The sequence below is a fragment of the Embiotoca jacksoni genome, unplaced genomic scaffold, assembly GCF_022577435.1.
Source record: "Embiotoca jacksoni isolate LCO1_2020_lvr unplaced genomic scaffold, fEmbJac1.0.p SCAF_6, whole genome shotgun sequence".
Classification (NCBI taxonomy): Eukaryota; Metazoa; Chordata; class Actinopteri; family Embiotocidae; genus Embiotoca; species Embiotoca jacksoni.
This window is the reverse complement of record NW_027185414.1, coordinates 21,103,358-21,126,154: the sequence shown is the minus strand read 5'-3', so window position 1 is coordinate 21,126,154 and position 22,797 is coordinate 21,103,358. Positions and strand designations below refer to the sequence as shown.

General features: G+C 38.5%; 2 protein-coding genes across 3 annotated transcripts; both read left to right on the top strand.

Annotated features, from left to right (window-relative positions):
* Positions 1-5,463: 5,463 nt before the first annotated feature.
* Positions 5,464-11,156, top strand: LOC138213432 (cell surface A33 antigen-like). Its single transcript, XM_069174524.1, has 7 exons — positions 5,464-5,596; positions 6,336-6,499; positions 6,594-6,810; positions 7,044-7,208; positions 8,177-8,293; positions 8,405-8,531; positions 9,273-11,156. The coding sequence occupies exons 1-7, from the start codon at positions 5,557-5,559 to the stop codon at positions 9,709-9,711; spliced, it is 1,269 nt and encodes a 422-aa protein (XP_069030625.1). The 5' UTR covers positions 5,464-5,556; the 3' UTR covers positions 9,712-11,156.
* A 1,568-nt stretch (positions 11,157-12,724) lies between these two features.
* LOC138213014 (lithostathine-1-alpha-like) lies at positions 12,725-18,647 on the top strand. Of its 2 annotated transcripts, XM_069173808.1 has the most exons (9): positions 12,725-12,876; positions 13,598-13,770; positions 13,865-14,081; positions 15,063-15,094; positions 16,216-16,228; positions 16,975-17,081; positions 17,227-17,361; positions 17,462-17,573; positions 18,430-18,647. In XM_069173808.1, exons 1-9 carry the CDS (start codon positions 12,837-12,839, stop codon positions 18,528-18,530), a joined length of 930 nt encoding a protein of 309 aa, XP_069029909.1. In that variant the 5' UTR covers positions 12,725-12,836; the 3' UTR covers positions 18,531-18,647. The 2 variants fall into 2 exon arrangements, with proteins under 2 accessions (XP_069029909.1, XP_069029910.1); XM_069173809.1 differs by lacking the exons at positions 16,216-16,228; positions 18,430-18,647 and having other exon boundaries at positions 16,885-17,081; positions 17,462-17,551.
* The last annotated feature ends 4,150 nt before the right edge of the window (positions 18,648-22,797 follow it).

Sequence of the window (22,797 nt, the reverse complement as noted above, 5' to 3'; positions counted from 1 at the left end):
AAACATTTGGGAAAAATATTAGTATTGTACTGAAGTGGAAGTTTGAATGTGTTGTTGCTGAACAACAGCTCTGATGGAGCAATCAGAATTGTTTGTCTCTTAAAAGGAGCTACATTATTGCACTAAAATATTTTGTTATAAAAAGGGATGATCCTCTAGCACAATAAGCAATTAAATTGCCACCATAAAATTAGGGCCAGAGCACTGAAAGTCCTATTATAATTACAATTACAATTCATTTGAGAGTGCTTTGACTGATAAAAGTCCTGTTTACTCACTTGGTGTGTGTGTGTGTGTGTGTGTGTGTGTGTGTGTGTGTGTGTGTGTGTGTGTGTGTGAGAGAGAGAGAGAGAGAGAGATCATAGAACCACCAACCGACCAGGATGCTTCCCAACTGCCTCGTTGCCCCCCCCCCCCCCCCCCCCCCCCCCCCCCTCCTGCAGTGTGTACAAGAACTAAAAGCATTTCAGGTAAGGAGATGTTTAATGTATCTAAATCAAGAATGACCTCAGGGATGTAAGATGTGACAGAGACAGTGTCATAGAGAATGATATAAATGTTAAGGGTGTTGAAATGCAAAAAGTGTTTGGCCATCAGTTAAAGTGGGATGATGGTTGTTACATGTTAGTGTTTATCTTCGTCGAAAAGCGCTGTGCAGTTGTTATTAGTCTTCAGCAATCTGTTGTTGACCTTTTCTTTTATTTTGTTCAAATGTGAACTAACAAACCAGCAATGATGGATGTTTTTTGCCACTTCAATGCAGCAGAAACAAGTTGTAAACCGAATATTTATATCTTATCATCTATTAATTTGATATGGCACAAATGGAAAACAGCTGTCTATTACCAAATATATCCAGCACTTTCAGAGCAGCTGGCAGACGTTACCCCCAATATTTATTGTCCTTTCGCTCTGTTTTTGCATTTTCTTTGAGTGCAGAGGTTCCCAACTTTTCAAACCATGTATCACCATATATGTGTCAAATCAAATTTTCCATATATCTCTTCTAACTGCAGATACCATTAACTTTTTTCATCAAATAAAATCCATTGATTTAACTATGTACGTTGTAATAGCCTTTGAAAGGCTAAATAACAACAACATAGGGGTACTGTTTAAAAAAAATCAAAGACTACATTTATTAATCAAAGCACTCACAAAAAAAATCAGCAGGGGGAGGCTTGTAGAAACCACAGATTGTATGAAAACAGTAATGTAAATGTTAGTGCTTACAGGTGGAACCACGTGTGTCGCCAGTGGTACATGTGCCACAGTTTTTGAATCGCTGTGCTGAGGGATAATTATCAGGTTGTTTTTCTGCTTAATGCATCACTCCAGTCTCTTACTGTCTGTTATTAAGGACACACCATGATGTGTAGAGAGGGTTTTACGAGAGCTCCTTCACCAAAAGAAGCTTCCTGCTGCGGCCAGGAAATTAGGCTCTGAGACCAGTGATGGTAAACCCGAACACTAAAGTAGAGCTACTAATGGATAAACGGTGAGCTGAAACCCATTATAAAGCTGTTAAAGTTGAGGGGAGCTGCAGATTAAGGTGATATAATTATTAAGTGACTCCTTCACATTGTCACACTGTTTCCACAGTTTCCAGGTATTGATAATGGACAGATGTCATGAACCAAAATATCAGAGAATTTACTTATGAGCAGAAGGTGGCGCTGGATGACAAGGTGATGGATTATCAAAGTTATTAGGCTACAAATTATCCTAAAGGTGAAGGTGTACAGTGTTGTTAGAATCCCACCAGTAATTAAATTAGGTTAATATTAATAACTCGTACATTTGTGCCAGTCGTTTGAAACTGACCCTCGTGAGGGGTTTAAAATGTTGTGTTTTCACAGACTGGTTGAATTCCCCTGATCTCCTGTTGACTCCACATCTGGCACAAAATGGACCCTCAGCCGCCGCACGGTAATGAAGCTTCACAGGTATTAGAGATGAAAAAGGGCTAATAGGCCATCAGCAGGCACTCAAGTAGAGAAATGGTCCATGAAAGACCACTTACAGCTGATGCAGTGACACGTTTATTCAACAGAGATATCACAGGTACAAACACAGAAACAACAAGGACCAAGAATCCAATAGGATGTCATATACAAAGGAGAAAGAACATCTCTAATCCCTTTTTATCTCTCCGGTTTGTCATGAACTGCCAGGCAATTTTACATGATTTAATAGAATGAGATAGCGAATGAAAGGTGTCGTGGGGTCTGAAGTCATTATGTGGAGGTGAGATAAGAGAGCAAGAGAGCAAGAGAACAAAAGATTAAATTGGGTGTAGTTTTAAGCTGTGGAGAAGAGGTTTGGATGAGAGACAGAGAAAATAACCTGGAGATTAGAAGCATCTGGGCGCGCGCGCGCACACACACACACAAACACACACACACACACACACACACACACACACACACACACACACAAACTTCTTCATGGTTCACTAAACACAAATTTAAGCAAGCAAAACCGAAACTTAAAAATATTTTTCACCCTTTTATAAAATGATTCTGGCTTTGTGAAAAGATTGCTCTTAAATGTCACGTAAATATCAAGCAAAAGATGTTGTGACGCTTCCACTATTTTCCGACATTAAGTGGATCATTTCATAGTGGAAACACAGAGCTCAATTATCTTTAATTGCAGTCTCCTGCCTGTTAGGTGGTATGTCACAGAATGCTGTAGTGAACCTCATTCTTTGATTAAGTTTTAAGTTCCCTGAATGAAAATTGATTGATAGCATCATTGATTGTCTGAATCTCAAGACAATGAGCAGGATTCAGTTACATTGGTTTCAGTTCCTGTGGATATTTAACTGGAATAATATGTTCTAGGTATTTTATCATGAGATTTACAGTAAAAGAGAAGAAAAACAATCAGGGAAACTCGGCGCTCACCACGGTGTCTCCTTTTCTTTACAGAACTACTAACAGTTCAGTGACAGTAAAACTCTGACAAAATTACATTTACCAGTGTGGTCCACACAGCGGGGAAATCCCAGACTTTGTTTTTTTGTTGATTATTGAAGGGCAATGCTTGAGTTGAGGGGAAATTTGTTAAATGTAGTCTTCACAAAACCTTCACAAAATGCGACGATATGTACAAGAGTTTAAAGCAGGAGGTTGCAGGAGTCAGCGATCACTTCACAGTTAAATGCAGAGTTACACTAATGAAATCTTCTCTATTTGATCAGGTGTGTTTCTGTTTTATGTGTGTGTTAAAGCCAACTGTGTCTGCTCTGTGTAACTGTTAGCGTTGCAGCGTTTCTGCTCGTCATTACTGACAACATATATTTTTTGTTTTTCAGGAGCAGGTGTTCAGGCAGCTATGGAGGTCAGGTGATAGTAAAAAGCAGGAACACACTGAGGATGATTACAGAATAGGGCAGAAATGGCAAGAAGTCATCACCAAGTTCAAATACAATTGACAGTTCTCTCTGGATCGGTCTCGAGTCTGCTTAAATCCCTCCCCTTTCTTACCAGTATAGATCAGATAAATTCACTGTTTTAACTGTTTGTTTAATCTAGTTTGGTGGGATGTGAGGAAATAATTAAATGTTTCTTCTGTTGTGTTCCCGTCTGTTATCCCTCAACACTGAATCCCAATTAGGAGATTAGGAGTATCTGTTTGATGTCGTGGAATTTAAAGGTTTATCAGCTCTTACAGGCCTGTTGATCACATTACTCTTTTAAGTCCTTTGAAGAAATTATAATTGATTTTAACATTCCTCGTGAAAAGTTTTTAGTACATCCCTAAATTTTGCACGTTATTGAGTCTCTTTTAAAGAGGAACATGATTTGCTTAAAATTTTAAGAGCTCCTGATTTTGCCAATATTTCGCGAAAGGAAAATTTCTGAGACATTTAGAAAGAACATTATATAATTATTTTGTAATGTTTTATCTACTCTAAAATCTAAATGAGGCCATTTGAAAACAAAAGTGGTTACCTCCAATTTTGGGCACAAATAAATTACAAAAGTGTGTGTGATATTTTCATGGTAACACAAATTACAGCACAACTGTGGCTTGAGCCTGTGTCTATTTGATTTTTGATACACTTTATTAATCCCCGAGGGGAAATTTCTTCACTACAGCAGGGGGGGCTCTCAGGGGGGAGCTGCTGCAGCAGGTTGCCACTAGCGCGGCGCCAGGTAACCTGAGGTGCATGTTTTTGGATGATGGGAGGAAGCCGGAGAACCCGGAGAGAACCCATGCAAGCACAGGGAGAACATGCAAACTCCGCACAGAAAGGCCAGGACCGGATTCGAACCCGGAACCTTTTTGCTGTGAGGCGACAATGCTAACCACTGCACCACCGTGCCGCCCTACATCTTGTACATATCATTTTCTAATAATAGAGTTATGAGCTGGTACAGGAATTGGTGCACCTAAATAATACACCTAAATACATCTAAAATAAATAGGCTACTCCATGGTATTGATCAACCATTAACCCATCCAGCACAGGCTCCTCTGCACAGAAGATTCTGGTGACGTGGTTCCAGACTTTTATATTTTCCACCTCTCAAAAGATTTTTTAAAGTAAAGCAGATCAAATTCAAACTCTGTTTTGTCGATTCTGAGTCAGTCTAATGTATTTCCTCTTTCATGCCTGAAGCATTATCTCTCCTTTTTTTTTTTTTTTTTTTTTTTTTTTTTTTCGAAAGGGTTTCATTGGGTTTCATGAAATGTGTGCAGCACAATGTAGGAGTGTTGGATCCACACAAAGAAACACATAGTCAAGGCTGAATCCAAACACTTTGAGGTGTGTGTATGCCTCAAAATCAAAAATGTTATATAGAACAGTACAATTGAGAACAGTTGCTGCAGAAGTGCTGCTTACATTTGTTTCTTTCTGTTTCCTTGTGTGTGTGTGTGTGTGTGTGTGTGGGTGCGTGTGTGTGTGTGTGTGTGTGTGTGTGTGTGTGTGTGTGTGTGTGTGTGTGCCTCCAGGTGATGAATCCTTGTCAGACCAGTCTGACAGGAAAAAAACGTTTCTCATATCCCAGCACCACCCTCTTTCTGTCAAGTGTGTACTTAAGTTAATCCTGTAACTTCCCTCGTTTTTCTCTCTTACTACAAATCTGATTCTTTCAAAAGACAATAAATACTTGAGTAAAAATAAATAAAATTCAAAAAAAGTTTATTTTAATGTAATGGGGATGACACCATTCAAATCTTGGCACAACATGTCTGACTTCAGCATAAAATATGGGAATTAAATGATATGTGCTCCTGCTGTTAACAACTGCTGTATCTCTGGGTACTGGTATCCCTGAAAAGGCAGATATGCTGGATTTGAGGACAAGCCAAAACTCGTCCGGTGGGCGGAACAATTATGCCTCCTGAACCGCAGGAGGTGCAGTGATTGGCGGAGAGCACCATCAGTCACGCAGGGACGGCGGGCGCACCCCAGAGCGCTCATCATCGGGTTTCTTTGCAAATGTCTACCGGGCGGCTCCTCTTCCCGTTTTCATCGTAGAGTAAACGAACAAACATAGAAGAGTCCGTGGAGGTTGGTTTGAGCGGACAAAAGTGTTTATCATGGAGAAGAAGATTTGTGTCCTGACTCTGCTCTGTCTGGGTGAGTATTCATCTGTCAACGTTTGCTTCTTTCCTTTGAGACTCACCGAGCTGCCACACCTGTGCGCACCTTCAGTTTCACCTTAGAAAGAAGAACAGGCCCAAAAAGCCTGATTACGGAGGTGATCCGCCTTTTTTTGTTGTTGTGGACTCAGGCTTTCCTTTGAAAAATAATTAAGATAAACAGACAAATATCATTTTGTAAAAAAACACTGGGGACCTTGAAATATTGTCGAATGTTTTTGACATGGGCAACCTTATAAAATTGCTTTACGCATGTAAAACTTGCTTCAAAATTTTGGATGACTCGATGAAAGACTTAATAACATCGGTTTCAAACAAAGATTATGTCCATTATTAATCTACAATTAATTTTCCTGGATCACTGGCTAAAGCAAGTTCTCAGGGACAATGTAGTCTTAAATTATAAAATTAAAACAAAAACAAAAAGGTTTTCTCTTGTTGGGGAAAAAAGCTGAAAATATTTATGTAAGATTGTGGAAATTGTAAATTTTTTGCTTATAAAATACGGTTATTATCAAACTTCCTCTGTTGTGCTGTGAGGGTGGGGGGGGGGGGTAATAAGTTGTTTGTGCAGTTTCTGCAGCTAAATTTATGATAAAGGTTCTAACGCAGATAAACAAAAGTATATCACAATGAACTTAATCACAATTAACATAATTTCTCGCAAATGGTAATGATCAATATGTTTATCTTTAAATCTATGACTGTGTTGTCAGGTGTTGGCGCCCTTAATGTGGACATCCCACAAGATCTGTTTGAGTTCGCCAGAGGTGACAACATCACACTGCCCTGCAAGTTTACACCCAGAATCCCCCTAAAAAGGGATGGCCTGGTCATCATCACATGGTCTCTCCAGGCTAACACAGTTGATGCAGAAGAGGTCAGTATCTGTCCGTCTATAAGAATATATTTAAAGATATGACAAATGTGTTTTCATCTTTTAAAATTTCTCTTCCGCTTTTGTTTTCAAACAGACCCAGATCATCGCCTACTATCATCCCGCTAAACGTACTGACATCAAATTACGGTATGAAGGTCGGGTGTCCCTGGATGTAGATATTCCTTCTGGAAGGGCTAACCTGAAGCTGAACTCCATCACACTTGATGACAACAAGGAGTTTGAGTGTCGTCTGATGATCCCAGGGGACGACGAGGGCAAACCGGCCGACACTGCAACCTTGGTGGTTCTAGGTAACATATCATTTGTTCTTAAAAGGAATATTCTGCTTCAAAAGATTTTTTACACTGCATGTTGTTTCAGGCTTTCCATTCAACATGAGGTCTTGACTTCTACTACTGAAGGAGCTGTTTTCACATTGAAAAAAAACAACAACTATTGTCTGCAAGTTCTTTAAACAAAAATAACTGTTTTGCTGTTAAATTTAAGGAAAGATTATACCTTATTTTTATTTTCCTCTTTCTAGTGGCTCCATCTATACCCATCTGTAAGATCCAGGGAAAGGCCGAGTACGGCCAGAACATCAACCTGACCTGTGTTTCTGATGAAGGTTCCCCGGCACCCACTTATAAATGGGACAGCCGCGATGTACAGAACATGCCTCGTGTGAAAGATCCCAGAAGCACTGACAGTAAGTACCAGCGACACATTAATCCTTGAAAAATACAAGTCAACTATCAGTGCATAAAGGTGGAGAACAACTATGGCCATGATGCGGGGTGTGAAACAGCTCGCACTCTGCTTTTAGTTGGAAGTTTAACTTTTTGAGTCAATTGTCAGCCATGTTTAAATATGAACCACAGGCGTGTAGTGCTCTCATATTACATGACATGACTCTGAACTTTCACTTTGAACACTAATGTTTTGGAAGTCAACAAAGGAAACAGCTGACTTTTAGAGTGATTGTAGAAAATGTTGAGGTTTAGGGGCACAATTAGGCTCAACATCAAAGTCAGGATATTACTTTTTAATGACGAGTTTGACTTCTAATGGATTTTTTTAAGACTTATTCTGAAGTTGGTTTATTTAATAACCTATTTAGTTACTGAAGAATGGTCACAAAGTAATCAAGATTTCTACTGAACAGGACAATTTACAGAAGATAAACAGTCTTGTAAGTGCTCTCTTGAAGACAACCTGTGTGATGACAACATTGTTTCAAAATTGCCTGAAGCAAAGCTGCTATTTGGCCTTTCTGTACAACAATGTATTCTTTCTTATGGGATAATACTGAAATATTTGTAAAAACCTAAAATCATGCTCTACTTTGAACTCAACTCTGTCAAAGCCTCCTTACTTTATAACAGCCCCATAAAAATGAGTAAGAGACACTGATGTTACTGAACGTGTTCTAAAAGTGCTCAACTACAATTCTACCAAATTTGATGCAAAAGAAATAAAGCACAACAAATGCTACACCCATTTCAGTCGCAGTAGTACGAGGCGAACTCTTCGGAAAATGTGCCATGCTTGGTAACATTTAAAAAATGGCACCAGGACTTCCAGGGTGGAATTCATGAATACAAAATACTTTTGCATCATCAGAATGTCCAATAAAACTTTCAGAAACTATTAAAAAACTGACTGTTTGTCTTTCAGAGGGAGGCATCATGTCTCTATATAACATCTCCAAAGAGTCATCAGGCTACTACATCTGCACCTCAACCAACAAGATCCGGTCTGCCAGCTGCAATATCACCCTCTCAGTCATGCCACGTAAGAAAAACCTTCTCATAGCAACTTATATTCAATAAATACATCTACACAGCAATTTATTATCGTATGCATCCTTCTATTCTCTCAACTCAATTTCCTTCAATCCTGCAGCATCCATGAACATTGGTTCCACTGCAGGAATCATTGCTGCTGTTGTCGGTTGTTTGATCATCCTCATCATCGTCATCTATTGCTGCTGCTGCCGAAAGAAGAAGAAAGAGGAGGAATACGCCTTGGGGTAATGGAGTTTTCTGCCTTAAAGACGCATGCAAACACACTTGTGCTGACTGATCAATAAGATGCTCTGGTGTGAACTGTGTCTAATATCTCATACAGCCTGTTGACGAGGTGGAATGTGCAGATCATGGTCGGTCATATCGGCGCACTTAAGTTTGCAAACAGAAACGGACAGTTTTCTGTCTAAGACACCAGTAATATGTCGCTTTCAGTTTTACATCCTCTTCATGCAGGTAACCTAATCATCAAGTGGGACACTTATAAAAATCCTTCATTCAACCTGACATGAACAAAGAGAAGATCTGCATGGCACTTCACATTTTTGCACTTTTGTTTGGCCATATTTGCTCCATTTAATCAAAGGGCTTTATATTCTGTCTTATCTTTGATTGTTCAATACTGCTTGAATATTATGTTTTTCATCAACTGGAAACAAGGGCAGATTTTTAAATTTCAGCATCAATAATACAAGAAACTTGAATTTTTTTACACAAGCAGCATCCAAATGAGCATTTGTGCTCTAAACACAGCTGATATACTACCGGCGTTACTGAGTCACATTTATTGACGTGATTCAAAGCGTTGATGGAATGCAGAGTATATAAGATATTCTTTAAATACCAGGTCTATATGATAGTGGAAACAAAATCAACAAATAAAACACAGATTTGTTTATTTAAATGGATGCACACTAGTATTCCTTCACCCTAAACGAGTGACTGTTGCGTGTCCACTTTTCTAGAACTCGTGAGGACGGGTACCATGACAAAGAGCCGGAGAGAAACGGGCAGGAGAGTGTACGGAGCAACGATGAACCCAATGTGAAGAGCTCTGATGATCAACGTGACCACGAGGAAAGGAGCGAGCGCAACTACGACGACCGGCGCAGCGACTACGACGACCGGCGCAGCGACTACGACGACCGGCGCAGCGACTACGACGACCGGCGCAGCGATTACGACGATCGGCGCAGCGACTATACTGACCGCCGTGACAGGCACAGTGACCGCAATGAGCGCTATGATGACGACCGTCGCTATGATGACGACCGCCGCTACAATGAGCGTAATGACCGACGCTACGATGATGACGACCGCTACGATGAGCCCCACAATGACCACGACCGTGACAGACCACCAGTGCCTGCCAATAAGCCAGCAAGGAGGGACTACGATGACTAAGGCCTTCAACATGTATCAAACCACCACCTTCATCCTGTTTTATCCCAGTTGGCTTCACGCCAAGATGTGATCTAATTAGTCAAACAACATTTTGCCTCAAGTGGGGTTTTTTTTAGCAAAAAAATGACACGAGTGACTCAAAAACCCTTCAACTTCAAGTTGAAAGGAAGGTTAATTTTCTGTTTTCGGTTTAGGAGGAACAGTTTTGAGGGTGGGGTTGTTCATAACATTAACATATCATATGTGTACTTGAGAAGAGGAAGACACGAGTATGATCATTTGGGGAAGGGCAGGGCATCCAAAATGGTGGACACAAAGTCCATCTGAGGCAGGTGGCATTAACAATTACAACCTCTATTTAAGGGATAAAAACTGCCTGGAGCAAGATTTGAATCTTTATATGCAAACCTAACATTATATATTAGGAACCGGACAAACATTTTAACACATTTTAAAGTAATTTATTTGTCTGTTGGACATCCAACATTTGAGTGAACCAAGTTACTATCTTGATGAAGCTCAGGCTTGTGCTTGTAAAAGTAGATAGTATACAGAATATTTGATGCAAATCTTCTGACTTATACAGTAAGAGAAGAATGAAAGTAAAGATGATTGTCCCAATAGGTCTCCGTTTTTATATATTTTTTTCTAGTGATTATTGAATTTGTTATCACCCAGTTGAAAATGTAACACGCCCTGTTGTGATGTACTTTATCCTCTCTCATAATACACAGGATATTCTTCATGTTTAACGACCGTGGTATACTTTGAAATGTGTATGAATATAACTTTACGGCAGTTCCATCTGGTTCGGTCACATTCTCGTGTGACTCGTTGACACAAACACTGAGACAAAACATGTGACTCATGTATTGTGTGGAACTGAGCTTTAAAATCCATAAATTAGGTGGTATTTTATCTTGAAACTCATGTAAGGCCTTTTGTCTGTTTTGTGTTTGTCTTGATTTAACAAAGCCTGTTGTTGGGTATAGTTAATGGTAGTTTATATTTTACAAAACTACCTCCAAACTATTGAAAACATCTTTGGCTTTGTGATGCTCTTTACGTTTGCTTAAACTATTTTTGGTCACAGTTTCTGTATGTTGTGTAAAAATAGAGGCATTGGATCAGCTGTAATATTTTCCATATTGAGTGCTTTAGTTTCCTTTTTTTATTTTACCACATTATAATAACTAGAACTAGAACTTCTGTTAAATGTTGGACTTTTCACCACTAATGTCTTGTTTATTTTATATACATACATTGCAAATAACAATCATGTCTAAACTTTAAACACATAAAACCTTTTTTGCCATATCATCTTCAAAAACAGTTTTTTTCCCCACTGTATCATTACATAGAAATGGACTGTACATTTTATCAAGCAATCGTGAGTGTCATGAGTTTTTGATTGGGATTTATATAAATGTTTTGTAATTATGAAACATGTTGCTGACTTTTATGAAATATGTTGTGAAAATAAATGAACAAAGCAGCTTCTCTGTATTCTGAACACTAGATGGCAACAGAACCTCCCAGACAAACTTTGTGCTCACAGGATTACTAAATTACAGTTAGTGTGTTATGCGTTGTGGTAGTATTTAAGTGTTATTGTTAATTGATGTATTTAATTAGGGGGCTTACTAAGGTCTGAAACTTGTTTTATTTTTACCTCGCCATGGTTCAAACTCCTCCTGTCTCCCTCCATCACCGCCGCCATCCATTGTCTGCGGATACACTTGATGAAGCATCTCTGCGAATCACACTGCTGTGTAAAGTCACACAACTAGTAACAATTAGGGGGTCGTTTAGACTTCAAAATAAGATAATATTACTAAAAAAAAATATGTCCCTGAAAAAGCTAAGACAGGCTTGTCTATACACAATTTTCAGTGATAGTGAAAGTAACAATTCATTTTACTAAAGCTTAAAATTTAACTTAAATGACGGTGTCACAATGTGCAAATGTTCCTGTAGGGTTCTTTTACTTTGACACTTTAAATGCATGCTGCTCCAAATGCCACTCCTGTCCTATGACATGTGGCACATGAGACTTAAAAAAGAGGCAAACAAACTGATGACTTCTTACACCATGTTAAATGGTTCCTATACTAATGGCTGTGATACTGTGTAACCTCTTCTCCTCTCACATCAGTAATAACATAGTAGGTGTTTTAGCAATAGTAAGGAGGCTTTGACAGAGTTGAGTTCAGAGCTGTTTTTAACCCGGCTGACTGATCCCCACCCATCAAACAATGAGCTTGCTGATACTCCCACTAAGATGAGCTGTGCTGGATAACAGCTATTATGGTCATTATAGTTCTTTATGGTTGTGGTCAACATGTCATTACGCATCGTTTGGACACTACCCAGTAAAAAGGCAGCAATCGGGAGGGAGGGAGCTTTTTTATGTCACATCAAATTAAATTCATACAATTTTTAATAATGATAATTAAAGAGTTATAAAGACTTGATAAATGAATGTATGGATTGTGTGGAAGTTACTCCCAAAAATGCCTTGGTATGATTCACCAGGCCTGAAGGGTTGCAGGGTTATCTGTGGTGTTCATGTTGCATTAGTAAGTGTTTTTATCGACAGTGCTCTGAAATGTATGTCTGTGTTAGTAAAAATCCTGGTGTGTGTGTGTGTGTGTGTGTGTGTCTCTAGGTGATGAATCCTTTTCAGACCAGTAGTACACATTTAGTTTTTTGCAGCACTTTCTGTCAAGTATGTACTTGAGTTAATCCTGCAACTTCCCTCGTTTTTCTCTCTTACTACAAATCTGATTTTTTTCAAAAGACAATAAATACTTGAGTACAAAGAAATAAAATTCAAAAAAAGTTTCTCAATGTAATGGGGATGACATCATTCAAATCTTGGTACAACATGTCTGATTTCAATTTATGTACGGAACAATTATGCCACCGGTACCGCAGGAGGTGCAGTGATTGGCGGAGAGCACCATCAGTCACGCAGGGACGGCGGGCGCACCCCAGAGCGCTCATCATCGGGTTTCTTTGCAAATGTCTACCGGGCGGCTCCTCTTCCCGTTTTCATCGTAGAGTAAACGAACAAACACAGAAGAGTCCGTGGAGGTTGGTTTGAGCGGACAAAAGTGTTTATCATGGAGAAGAGGATTTGTGTCCTGACTCTGCTCTGTCTGGGTGAGTATTCATCTGTCAGCGTTTGCTTCTTTCCTTTGAGACTCACCGAGCTGCCACATCTGTGCCCAAAAAGCCTGATTACGGAGGTGATCCGCCTTTTTTTGTTGTTGTTGACTCAGGCTTTCCTTTGAAAAATAATTAAGATAAGCAGACAAATATCATTTTGTAAAAAGACACTGGGGACCTTGAAATATTGTCGAATGTTTATTGACACGGGCAACCTTATAAAATTGCTTTACGCATGTAAAACTTGCTTCAAAATTTTGGATGACTCGATGAAAGACTTAATAACATCGGTTTCAAACAAAGATTATGTCCATTATTAATCTACAATTAATTTTCCTGGATCACTGGCTAAAGCAAGTTCTCAGGGACAATGTAGTCTTAAATTACAAAAACAAAAAGATTTTCTCTATTGTTGGGGGAAAAAAAGCTGAAAATATTTATGTAAGATTGTGGAAATTGTAATTGCAAATTTTTTGCTTATAAAATACGGTTATTATCAAACTTCCTCTGTTGTGCTGTGTGTGTGTGTGTGTGTGTGTGTGTGTGTGTGTGTGTGGTGGTGGTGGGGGGGGTAATAAATTGTTTGTGCAGTTTCTGCGGCTAAATTTACGATAAAGGTTCTAATGCAGATAAACAAAAGTATATCACAATGAACTTAATCATAATTTCTTGCAAATGGTAATGATCAATATGTTTATCTTTAAATCTATGACAGTGTTGTCAGGTGTTGGCGCCCTTAATGTGGACATCCCACAAGATCGGTTTGAGTTCACCACAGGTGACGACATCACACTGCCCTGCAAGTTTACACCCAGAATCCCCCTAAAAAGGGATGGCCTGGTCATCATCACATGGTCTCTCCAGACTAGCACAGCTGATGCAGAAGAGGTCAGTATCTGTCCGTCTATAAGAATATATCTAAAGATATGACAAATGTGTTTTCATCTTTTAAAATTTCTCTTCTGCTTTTGTTTTCAAACAGACCCAGATCATCGCCTACTATCATCCCTCTAAACGTAGTAACATCAGAGCACTGTATGAAGGTCGGGTGTCCCTGGATGTAGATATTCCTTCTGGAAGGGCTAACCTGAAGCTGAACTCCATCACACTTGATGACAACAAGGAGTTTGAGTGTCGTCTGATGATCCCAGGGGACGACGAGGGCAAACCGGCCGACATCACAACCTTGGTGGTTCTAGGTAACATATCATTTGTTCTTAAAAGGAATATTCTGCTTCAAAAGATTTTTTTACACTGCATGTTGTTTCAGGCTCATGCCACGTAAGAGAAACCTTCTCATAGCAACCTTTCATTTATATTCAATAAAAACATCTTCACAGCAATTTATTAGGGCCCTAGCACCGATGGCGCAAAAGTCCCATTGTTTTTCAAGGAATTAGTATTCTTGTTCCTTATTATTCTCCTTAAAAGTAAATTGCCTATTTGGTGGCTTTAACATGCTTGAAAACTCGTGAAAGTTGGCAAATGCGTCACTCCTGGCAAAAATTGACATATTTTAGTGGTTTCGCTCGTTAGCGCCCTGAAGACATCTGTATGGTAATATTCAGTTTTGGTCATAGGGCCCCCTGCTGGCAACAGGAAATAAAAATGTTCATACTTTCACGTGATTCGTTGAGCTGATTGATCATGTCGACATCAAATCGGGTCAGAATAGCCTTAAGACTTTGATGATGATATATTGAGAATCCCATGCTTTTTTGTGAAAGGGCGTCGCCAGGGTGATGCGGCAAAGTTTGATGTTTTGCCGTGACACAGGAAGTTGATTTTTAAGGTCAAAAGATGCTTTAAACCTCACGAAACTTTGCACATAAGTCAGGCACCAAAGTTCATGAGGTTTTGAGGATGTTAAAGCTGGCAAAAATGGATTTTTGTTTTTAAAGAAGAATAAGGAATGAGAACGAGAACGTTTTTTTAACTGTAAGCTGGGATATGCGGGCCCTCGCATGCTGCACGTCGGGGAGCCGGCAGCCCCTCCTGAGCTTCATCAGCGTTTTGAGTTTGTTGATCATCACGATATCTTTGTTCATCTGGTTTATGTTGAAAAGATGCAGTAAGTCTGTTCTGAGCTATTATATATTCAGTTTAGAAGTATTTTGTAATTTGGAAATGTAGACCTTGTTGTTACACAATTTTCACAGTTTTTACTGTTTCACTTTCAGAGCAGACCAAAGAACCATCAACTGCAGCAACGGTAAGAAGTTTTTATATCTTTGCAAAAAATATTATAAGGAAGGGATGAATTGTCAGAAGAGATTCTATGATGGTCATTTGGGTTTTGGACAATTATTAAGAAGGAAATAGAAGTCCATGTATTTCTTGCAGGTTATTAGTGCCCGAGCACCGATGGTGCAAAAGCCCTATTATTCTTTAAGGAATTATTATTCTCATTACTTATTCCTCTGACAAATAAATTGCCTTTCTGGCTGCTTTAACATACTCAAAAACTCATGAAAGTTGGTACACACATCACTCCCGGCGAAAAATTCCATATTTTAGTGGTGTCGCGAATGGGCGTGGCCAAATGGCTCGCTAGCGCCCCCTAAACAGATGCCTTGGCGGCTACATTTACCTACATGCACGAAATTCGGTGGACATGTGTATCACACCTACATCTAAAAAAAAGTCTCTGGCATGATGACCTAAGCTTAACATGAAGTCTGCCATTTTGAATTTTGAATTCGACGATACATCTGATATGTGTTTTGCGTATGAGCATGGCCAAATGGCTCACTAGCGCCCGCTAAACTGCAGCCCCGGCACCTAGTTTCAACTACATGTATTAACTTCTGTGGACATGTCTCTCACATAGAGATGTACTAAAAAGTCTCTTGGCACCATGACCTCAACTTAACAGGAAGTCCGCCATTTTTAATTTTGTCTTAATTTTTGGCGTTTCGTACCTGTTGTATTTTAGCAAACTCCTCCTACAAATTTTGAAGTACTGGCCTGAAATTTTCTCTGTCCTAGCTTAATACCTAGGAGATGAAAAGTTAACAAAAGAATTTGTTTTCATCCAACAGTGTGCCCGTGGCGTGGCGGCCATTTTGAGATGCATCGCCATGAAACTACAAGTTGCTGTTACTTTTATGTACATATTGCAATCTTCCTCAAACATTACATCTTTGTTAAAAGTCCATGGATGCTCCAAACCTCATGAGACTTTGCACATAAGTCAGTCACCAACTTTCATGAGTTTTTGAGTATGTTAAAGCCGTCAAAAAAGGCAATTATTTTTTAAAGAATTTTAAATTTTTTGAATTTTTAGTTTAAAAATGAAAACTGTATTTATAATCATGTTCCTTACATCTACAGGCGTCACCAACAGGTGAGTGTTTCTTACATTAATGTTTTCAAAGATCACATTTTTAAGTTGACCTTTTTTGGCCATTCAGGTTTTGTCTGTTTGTCTTTCCTTATTGACATAATTTAAATAGTTTTTTTTTTTTTTTAACTCAATAGGTTTATACAGTTCATTACGGTTGGGATCAGCTAAAATCTATGATGGGAACTTTCTCAGAAACAGCTGCACCTTTAATCAAATCTCATTGAGTTTTCAGATAATTTCATTCGTTTGTTTATTTGTTTGCCAGTTTCCAAAATCCTTGTGTTAATCTGCTTAACTTTCCACGAGCAGTTAACTTGTTTTCTTACCATTTGTTGACCGGAAACTTTAATGACATCAACACTTCAAGCCCTGGTGTTTCAAAATAAAAGCAACTGTGGTTTTGCTTTGAAAAATTTAATTTAAAAACAGTCCTGTAACTTTATTTCAATGCGAGCTCATTGAACTAACTTGTTAGCTTAAGACTTTATAGCAATAATGCTGCCGAAATAAAACTCAGAAAGTCTGACCTACAGGTTGATGGGCATTGTTATTACAAATGGGACGTAGTCCTGGGGTCTAATGTTAAAAAAAAAAAAAAAAAAAAAAAAAAAAAAAGTGTAATAAAAGAATATGTTACAAATCTTAATTCAAACCAGCACCCGAGTATTGAGACAGAACCAAACCGGCGGGTTGCCGAAGCCGTACCGTTTGTACTGATTAATGAAGACAACCGTTTTCAACCCCAGCGCCCTGTCCAGCAGTGGTCCGTGACACCTGCCCTCCTGGTTGGACCTGGTTCGGACGTCGCTGTTACTTGTTCCAGAACACCGAGAAGGACTGGGCCGATGCAGAGGTAGGTGAACGTTTATGTATAATAAAGCTGAATATTTAAAGTTGTTTTGTCAGATTCTTTTTCTACGAATATTCACACATTTATTTATTTTATTATTTTCATTGTATTCTCACACTTCTTTTGCACACCTCCTCTTCCTCCTCAGCGTTTCTGCATTTCGCTCAATGGAAACCTGGCGTCCATCCACAGCAGAGACGAGCACCTCTTCCTTAGAGAGCTCATCTTCAATGCTGTGAACGGACACAAACCGTCTTGGGTCGGAGGATACGACCAAGTGAAGGTGAATGTTTCGTCTGTAAACATTGTTTTTTTTTAATATTCATATGTAAAAGGTCTCATCGGTGGGAACGTAAATTAACCCTTTAAATGTGTTCCGTCAGGATGGCGTGTGGTTGTGGAGCGACGGCTCGGTGTTTACCTTCGACTCCTGGGGCCCGGGCGAGCCCAACAACAACAACGGAGGAGAGGGTTGTATGGAGATCAACTTGAACGGTACCAAGTCATTGTAGCCCTGTTGATCGTTGTACATTTTGTGTTTTTTTTCCACGTCTTATTTCAGTCCCTCCAGGATTTCGCTGAGGTTTTTTTTGTGATTGTTGCGATCAAAAATGTTTGATTTTGCACCGGATTGTCTCAGAAAATTGCTATGTAATTTGCAGAGTTTTAAGTGAGTTTTTTGCGTAAATTGCAGGCATTTGAAAAAATTGCAAGTCGGGAAAGAAAATTTGTATTTCTTTTTTTTTTTTAAAGCACTACCTGATAAAGAAATAAATATGGAATCACTTCCTGTGATAATAATCATGCTGCACATCACAAAAATATTTTAGTTCTAATCGTTTTTAATTTATTTATTTAACTTAGAGAATCATGGGGGTATAAGTTACTAAAAACCTCCTAAAAGCTGCGTATCTTTCCAGAACAGACCATCTGTGACTAATATAGAAACGACGACGACATCAGCTGTCAAAATAAGAGCTTTAGATGCTGTTTAATTCATGTTAATTTAACACATAGTCCTACTATATGCACACAAGTGACATCTCTGACAACTTGACGTGTGTATAAAATTATTTTAGCATACAGTAATATGTAATCATTTCTATTGATAACAAGCTTTTAATTATTAACTTTTATTGTGAAGGTCAAATTCCCGCCACCTCCGGTTTTTCCTCTTGTTCCGGTTTCCTAGGTTCACAGTTTTAATTGGTGATGATGACAAGAGCAGAGCCTTTCTGTTTGAAAATGAGGAGTTATTGTTGTTAATAAAGTGAGTTTTTGAATAATCATGAAAAACATGTGAAACACCACCTCACTGCTTTCATTGTTTATCTTTAACCTCTTTTTACAGGACAGGATGTTGTCAACGATGAAAAGTGCAGCGAAAGGAGATCCTTCGTTTGTGCGACCGTTAACGGTCCCCTTCTTGTCCCGACACATACTCCCCTCTGATTTCACTTCCACCAGCACGTCAAGCCTCGATGACGTCACTGCTTGAAGATATATTGAAAAATCTCATTTCATTATCTCTTAAATCAATAAACACATATTTCTATCCTTCTCAGCAAATCTGTCTCGGCTGTTATTATTATTTCATGTTTAATATATTTACATCGTCTGGGTCGAGATGAAAAAAAAAATAGCAATGTAAAGAACGCTCATCGCACCAGAAGTTTAATCCCGTTTCTAAAAAAGTTGCATAAAATGTAAATAAAAACAAGAGGGCGATGATTTTCAAATCATGTAAACCAATATTTAATTGAAAATAGACCAAAAACAACCGATCAAATGTTGAAATGGAGAAATTTTATTGTTTTATAAAAAAAAAATATCTGCTCATTTTGAATTTGATGGCAGCAACACGTCTCTAAAAAAAGTTGGGACATATGCAGCAAAAGACTGGAAAAGTTGTTTAATGCTTAAAAAAACAAACATCTCACAACTAATGAATTAATAAGAGATCAGTAAAATGATTGGATATGAAAAACAGAGAGGCGGAGTCTCTCAGCAGTGAAGACTGAGAGGTTCACCACTCTCTGAAAGACTGGGCAAATAGTGCAACAATCTAAGAATGATGTTCCTCAACAGAAAATTACAAAGAATTTTATACATTTAACAAATTTCCTCATTCAGTTTTTGAGGAAAGTTTTCAAGCAGTAAAATTTCAAGTTCCTGCAAATATTGTGGAGGTTGCTTAAATTTGAGTTAATTATTGCGATCGCAAGATTGCCATTTCCTGAAGGGACACGGTTTCGATGTGTTTTCTTTTTTTATTAGTTTTTTTTATTATGGTTACGTTGTGTTTTTCTTAATTTTGAAATAAGTTCAACAAAATTGCCCTGTATTTTTGTGCATATCAAACATTTACAAATACAAGTTTAATAAATTACAAATGAATCTAAATGTAAATTCAAAAAGGTGGTCATTGAAAGTTGGACAGTTGAGTTGATTTTTCTTTTAGTCTATTTGACTTAAAGAGTTAAGTCTAGTCCTTTCGGCATCTATGTTAATTCTACTTGAACTAATTCATTAATTATTTAAATCACTTAAGGACAATCCGCCTACCCCTAAAATGTGTAAGTACAATCAACTGATCCGGTTTTACAGTGTGCATATACGTACATCTTTTTTCACCTTTAATCCTGGAGAAGGCTCTTTTTGATTAAATTCAATCTGATTAATCAATTTCCTCTGCTGCCGTTTTACCTATTTTTCTTTTATCCTACTGTATGTTTTATTATTGTTTTAAAGCACTGAAAGAGTCGTGTTCATGCTCACACAAATATTATATTATATAAATAAATGAAATATTATATTATGATATAAACTATTGAAGGATATTTCAAGTCAAAATCCTGTAAATCCACTTTGATTGATAGATTTTTATTTGAGCTACATTAGCTGCTGTTAGCATAACAAACCTACGTCAGAGTGAACTGATTGCAGTCTTGTTGCATTATGGGTATTGTAGGCGATTGACAAAGATGTATTTAAAGATATATTTCAGGTCTCTTTGCCTCTATTAAGACAGATGTGGAGAGAGCAGCGGGACGGCCGGGAACCAGCGACTCCAGCGAACGTGTCTGTATGTGACTGAATGGTGCGAAAGCCCTATTGTCATTCGCATCAGTCATTGTGAACATTTACGTATTTCTGTGGTTTTTTTCTGCCATTTTGAATGTAGTTGCCATTTTTGGCGATTCACACGTGTTGTACTTGAACAAACTCCTCCCACAGACTTTGATGTACCGGCCTGAAATTTTGTCTGTGCACTCTTAACAAGTTTGGAATTAAAAGTTGTTAAAATAATTTATTTTCATCGATGGGTGTGTCCGTGGCGTGGTGGCCATTTTGAGCGTCTCGCCATGAAACTACAAATTGCTGTAAATCTTATGTACATGGACCGACCTTCTCCAAACTTTACATGTATGATAACAGTCCGGCCCTGAAGACATCTGTATGGTAATATTTGCTCATAGTCATACCACCATCTGCTGGCAATGGAAATGACACTTCTTAAACGTGCACATGCTACGTCAAGCTGGTTGATTACATAAACCTAAATTCGGGTCAGAATAGCCTAAGCATGTGGTTGATGATATATTGAGAAGTTCATGCGACTTTATCAAAGGGCGTCGCCATGGCAATGGGGTAAAGTTTGATGCTTCGCGGTGACACAGGAAGTTGATGTTTAAGGTCAAAGGATGCTTGAAACCTCACGAAACATTGCACATAAGTCAGGCGCCAACGTTCATGAGTTTTTGAGGATGTTAAAGCGGGCAAAAATGGCAATTCTTTTTAGGAAGAATAAGGAACGAGAAAAAAATTCAAACTGCAAGCAGGGATATGCGGGCCTTCGCATGTTGCACATCGGAGAGCCGGCCGCCCAGACCCGCTAGCTCCCCGGTCGTGCACCATGCGAAGGTATCCCCACATATCCCCACTTGCATTTTTAATTATGGTATGCATCCTTCTCTTGTTCCTTCTCTCAACTCAATTTCCTTCAATCCTGCAGCATCCATGAACATTGGTTCCACTGCAGGAATCATTGCTGCTGATGTCAGTTCTTTGATCATCCTCATGGGGTTAAATGTACAGATCATGGTTGGTCATATCAGGGCACTTAAGTTTGCAAACAGAGAAATGGAAAGTTTTCTAAGATACCGACTGTGGAAAAAGAGATTTACACAGCACATCTTATTCTTGATAAAAAAAAAATTAAATAGTATTAAAATGAAAAGAAAAAATATAGTTGCTAAAACTAAAGAAATAAAGGGACCTATTCAGATGTTTTGTGGTTGCTTTTAAAGAAAATCCCCATTCTTGGTGTCCAAAAAAATGTGCGACTACAAAGACCGGCGCAGTGACTATACTGACCGCCATGACAGGTACCGCAATGAGTGCTATGATGACGACCGCCGCTACAATGACCGTAATGACTGTCGCTACGCTGATAACGACCGCTATGATGAGCCCTACAATGACCTCGACCGTGACAGACCACCAGTGCCTGCCAATAAGCCAGCAAGGAGGGATTACGATGACTAAGGCCTTCACCATGTATCAAACCACCACCTTCATCCTGTTTTATCCCAGTTGGCTTCATGCCAAGATGTGATCTAATTAGTCAAACAACATTTTGTTTCAAGTGTTTTTTGAGTAAAAAAAATGACATAAGTGACTGTTGTCCATAGAGTGCTTTAGTTTCCGTTTCTTCTTTTTACCACATATAATAACTAGAACTAGAACTTCTGCTAAATGTTGGACTTTTCACCACTTATGTTTTGTGTTTATTTTGTATACGTACATTGCAAATAAAAATCATGTCTAAACTTTAAACAAATAAAGCCTCCTTTGCCGTATCATCTTGAAAAAAAAAGTTTTTTTCCCACTGCATCATTACATAGAAATGGACTGTACATTTTATCAAGCAATCGTGAGTGTCATGAGTTTTTGATTGGGATTTATATAAATGTTTTGTAATTATGAAACATGTTGCTGACTTTTATGAAATATGTTGTGAAAATAAATGAACAAAGCAGCTTCTCTGTATTCTGAACACTAGATGGCAACAGAACCTCCCAGACAAACTTTGTGCTCACAGGATTAATAAATTACAGTTAGTGTTTTATGCGTTGTGGTAGTATTTAAGTGTTATTGTTAATTGATGTATTTAATTAGGGGGCTTACTAAGGTCTGAAACTTGTTTTATTTTTACCTCGCCATGGTTCAAACTCCTCCTGTTTCCCTCCATCACCGCCGCCATCCATTGTCTGCGGATACACTTGATGAAGCATCTCTGCGAATCACACTGCTGTGTAAAGTCACACAACTAGTAACAATTAGGGGGTCGTTTAGACTTCAAAATAAGATAATATTACTAAAAAAAAATATGTCCCTGAAAAAGCTAAGACAGGCTTGTCTATACACAATTTTCAGTGATAGTGAAAGTAACAATTCATTTTACTAAAGCTTAAAATTTAACTTAAATGACGGTGTCACAATGTGCAAATGTTCCTGTAGGGTTCTTTTACTTTGACACTTTAAATGCATGCTGCTCCAAATGCCACTCCTGTCCTTTTAAAAGTAGGATTATTCATGCGGGACTCATATTTTAACATTCACGTATGGGTACTTTAACTTACGTAGTGAATCGGAATACTGTACCTCTTTCACGACAAATTATTTTGAAAGCCATGGCCGGAAGATGGACGTTTTA

Bases quoted from the DNA above. Each gene is read 5' to 3' on its own strand.
- LOC138213014 (XM_069173808.1), top strand. From the start codon at position 12,837: ATGGAGAAGAGGATTTGTGTCCTGACTCTGCTCTGTCTGG. The intron at 17,082-17,226 runs GTAGGTGAACGT...CTTCCTCCTCAG, and splicing joins AGGACTGGGCCGATGCAGAG to CGTTTCTGCATTTCGCTCAA. The intron at 17,362-17,461 runs GTGAATGTTTCG...GTGTTCCGTCAG, and splicing joins GAGGATACGACCAAGTGAAG to GATGGCGTGTGGTTGTGGAG.
- LOC138213432 (XM_069174524.1), top strand. From the start codon at position 5,557: ATGGAGAAGAAGATTTGTGTCCTGACTCTGCTCTGTCTGG. The intron at 6,811-7,043 runs GTAACATATCAT...TCCTCTTTCTAG, and splicing joins TGCAACCTTGGTGGTTCTAG to TGGCTCCATCTATACCCATC. The intron at 8,294-8,404 runs GTAAGAAAAACC...TCAATCCTGCAG, and splicing joins CACCCTCTCAGTCATGCCAC to CATCCATGAACATTGGTTCC.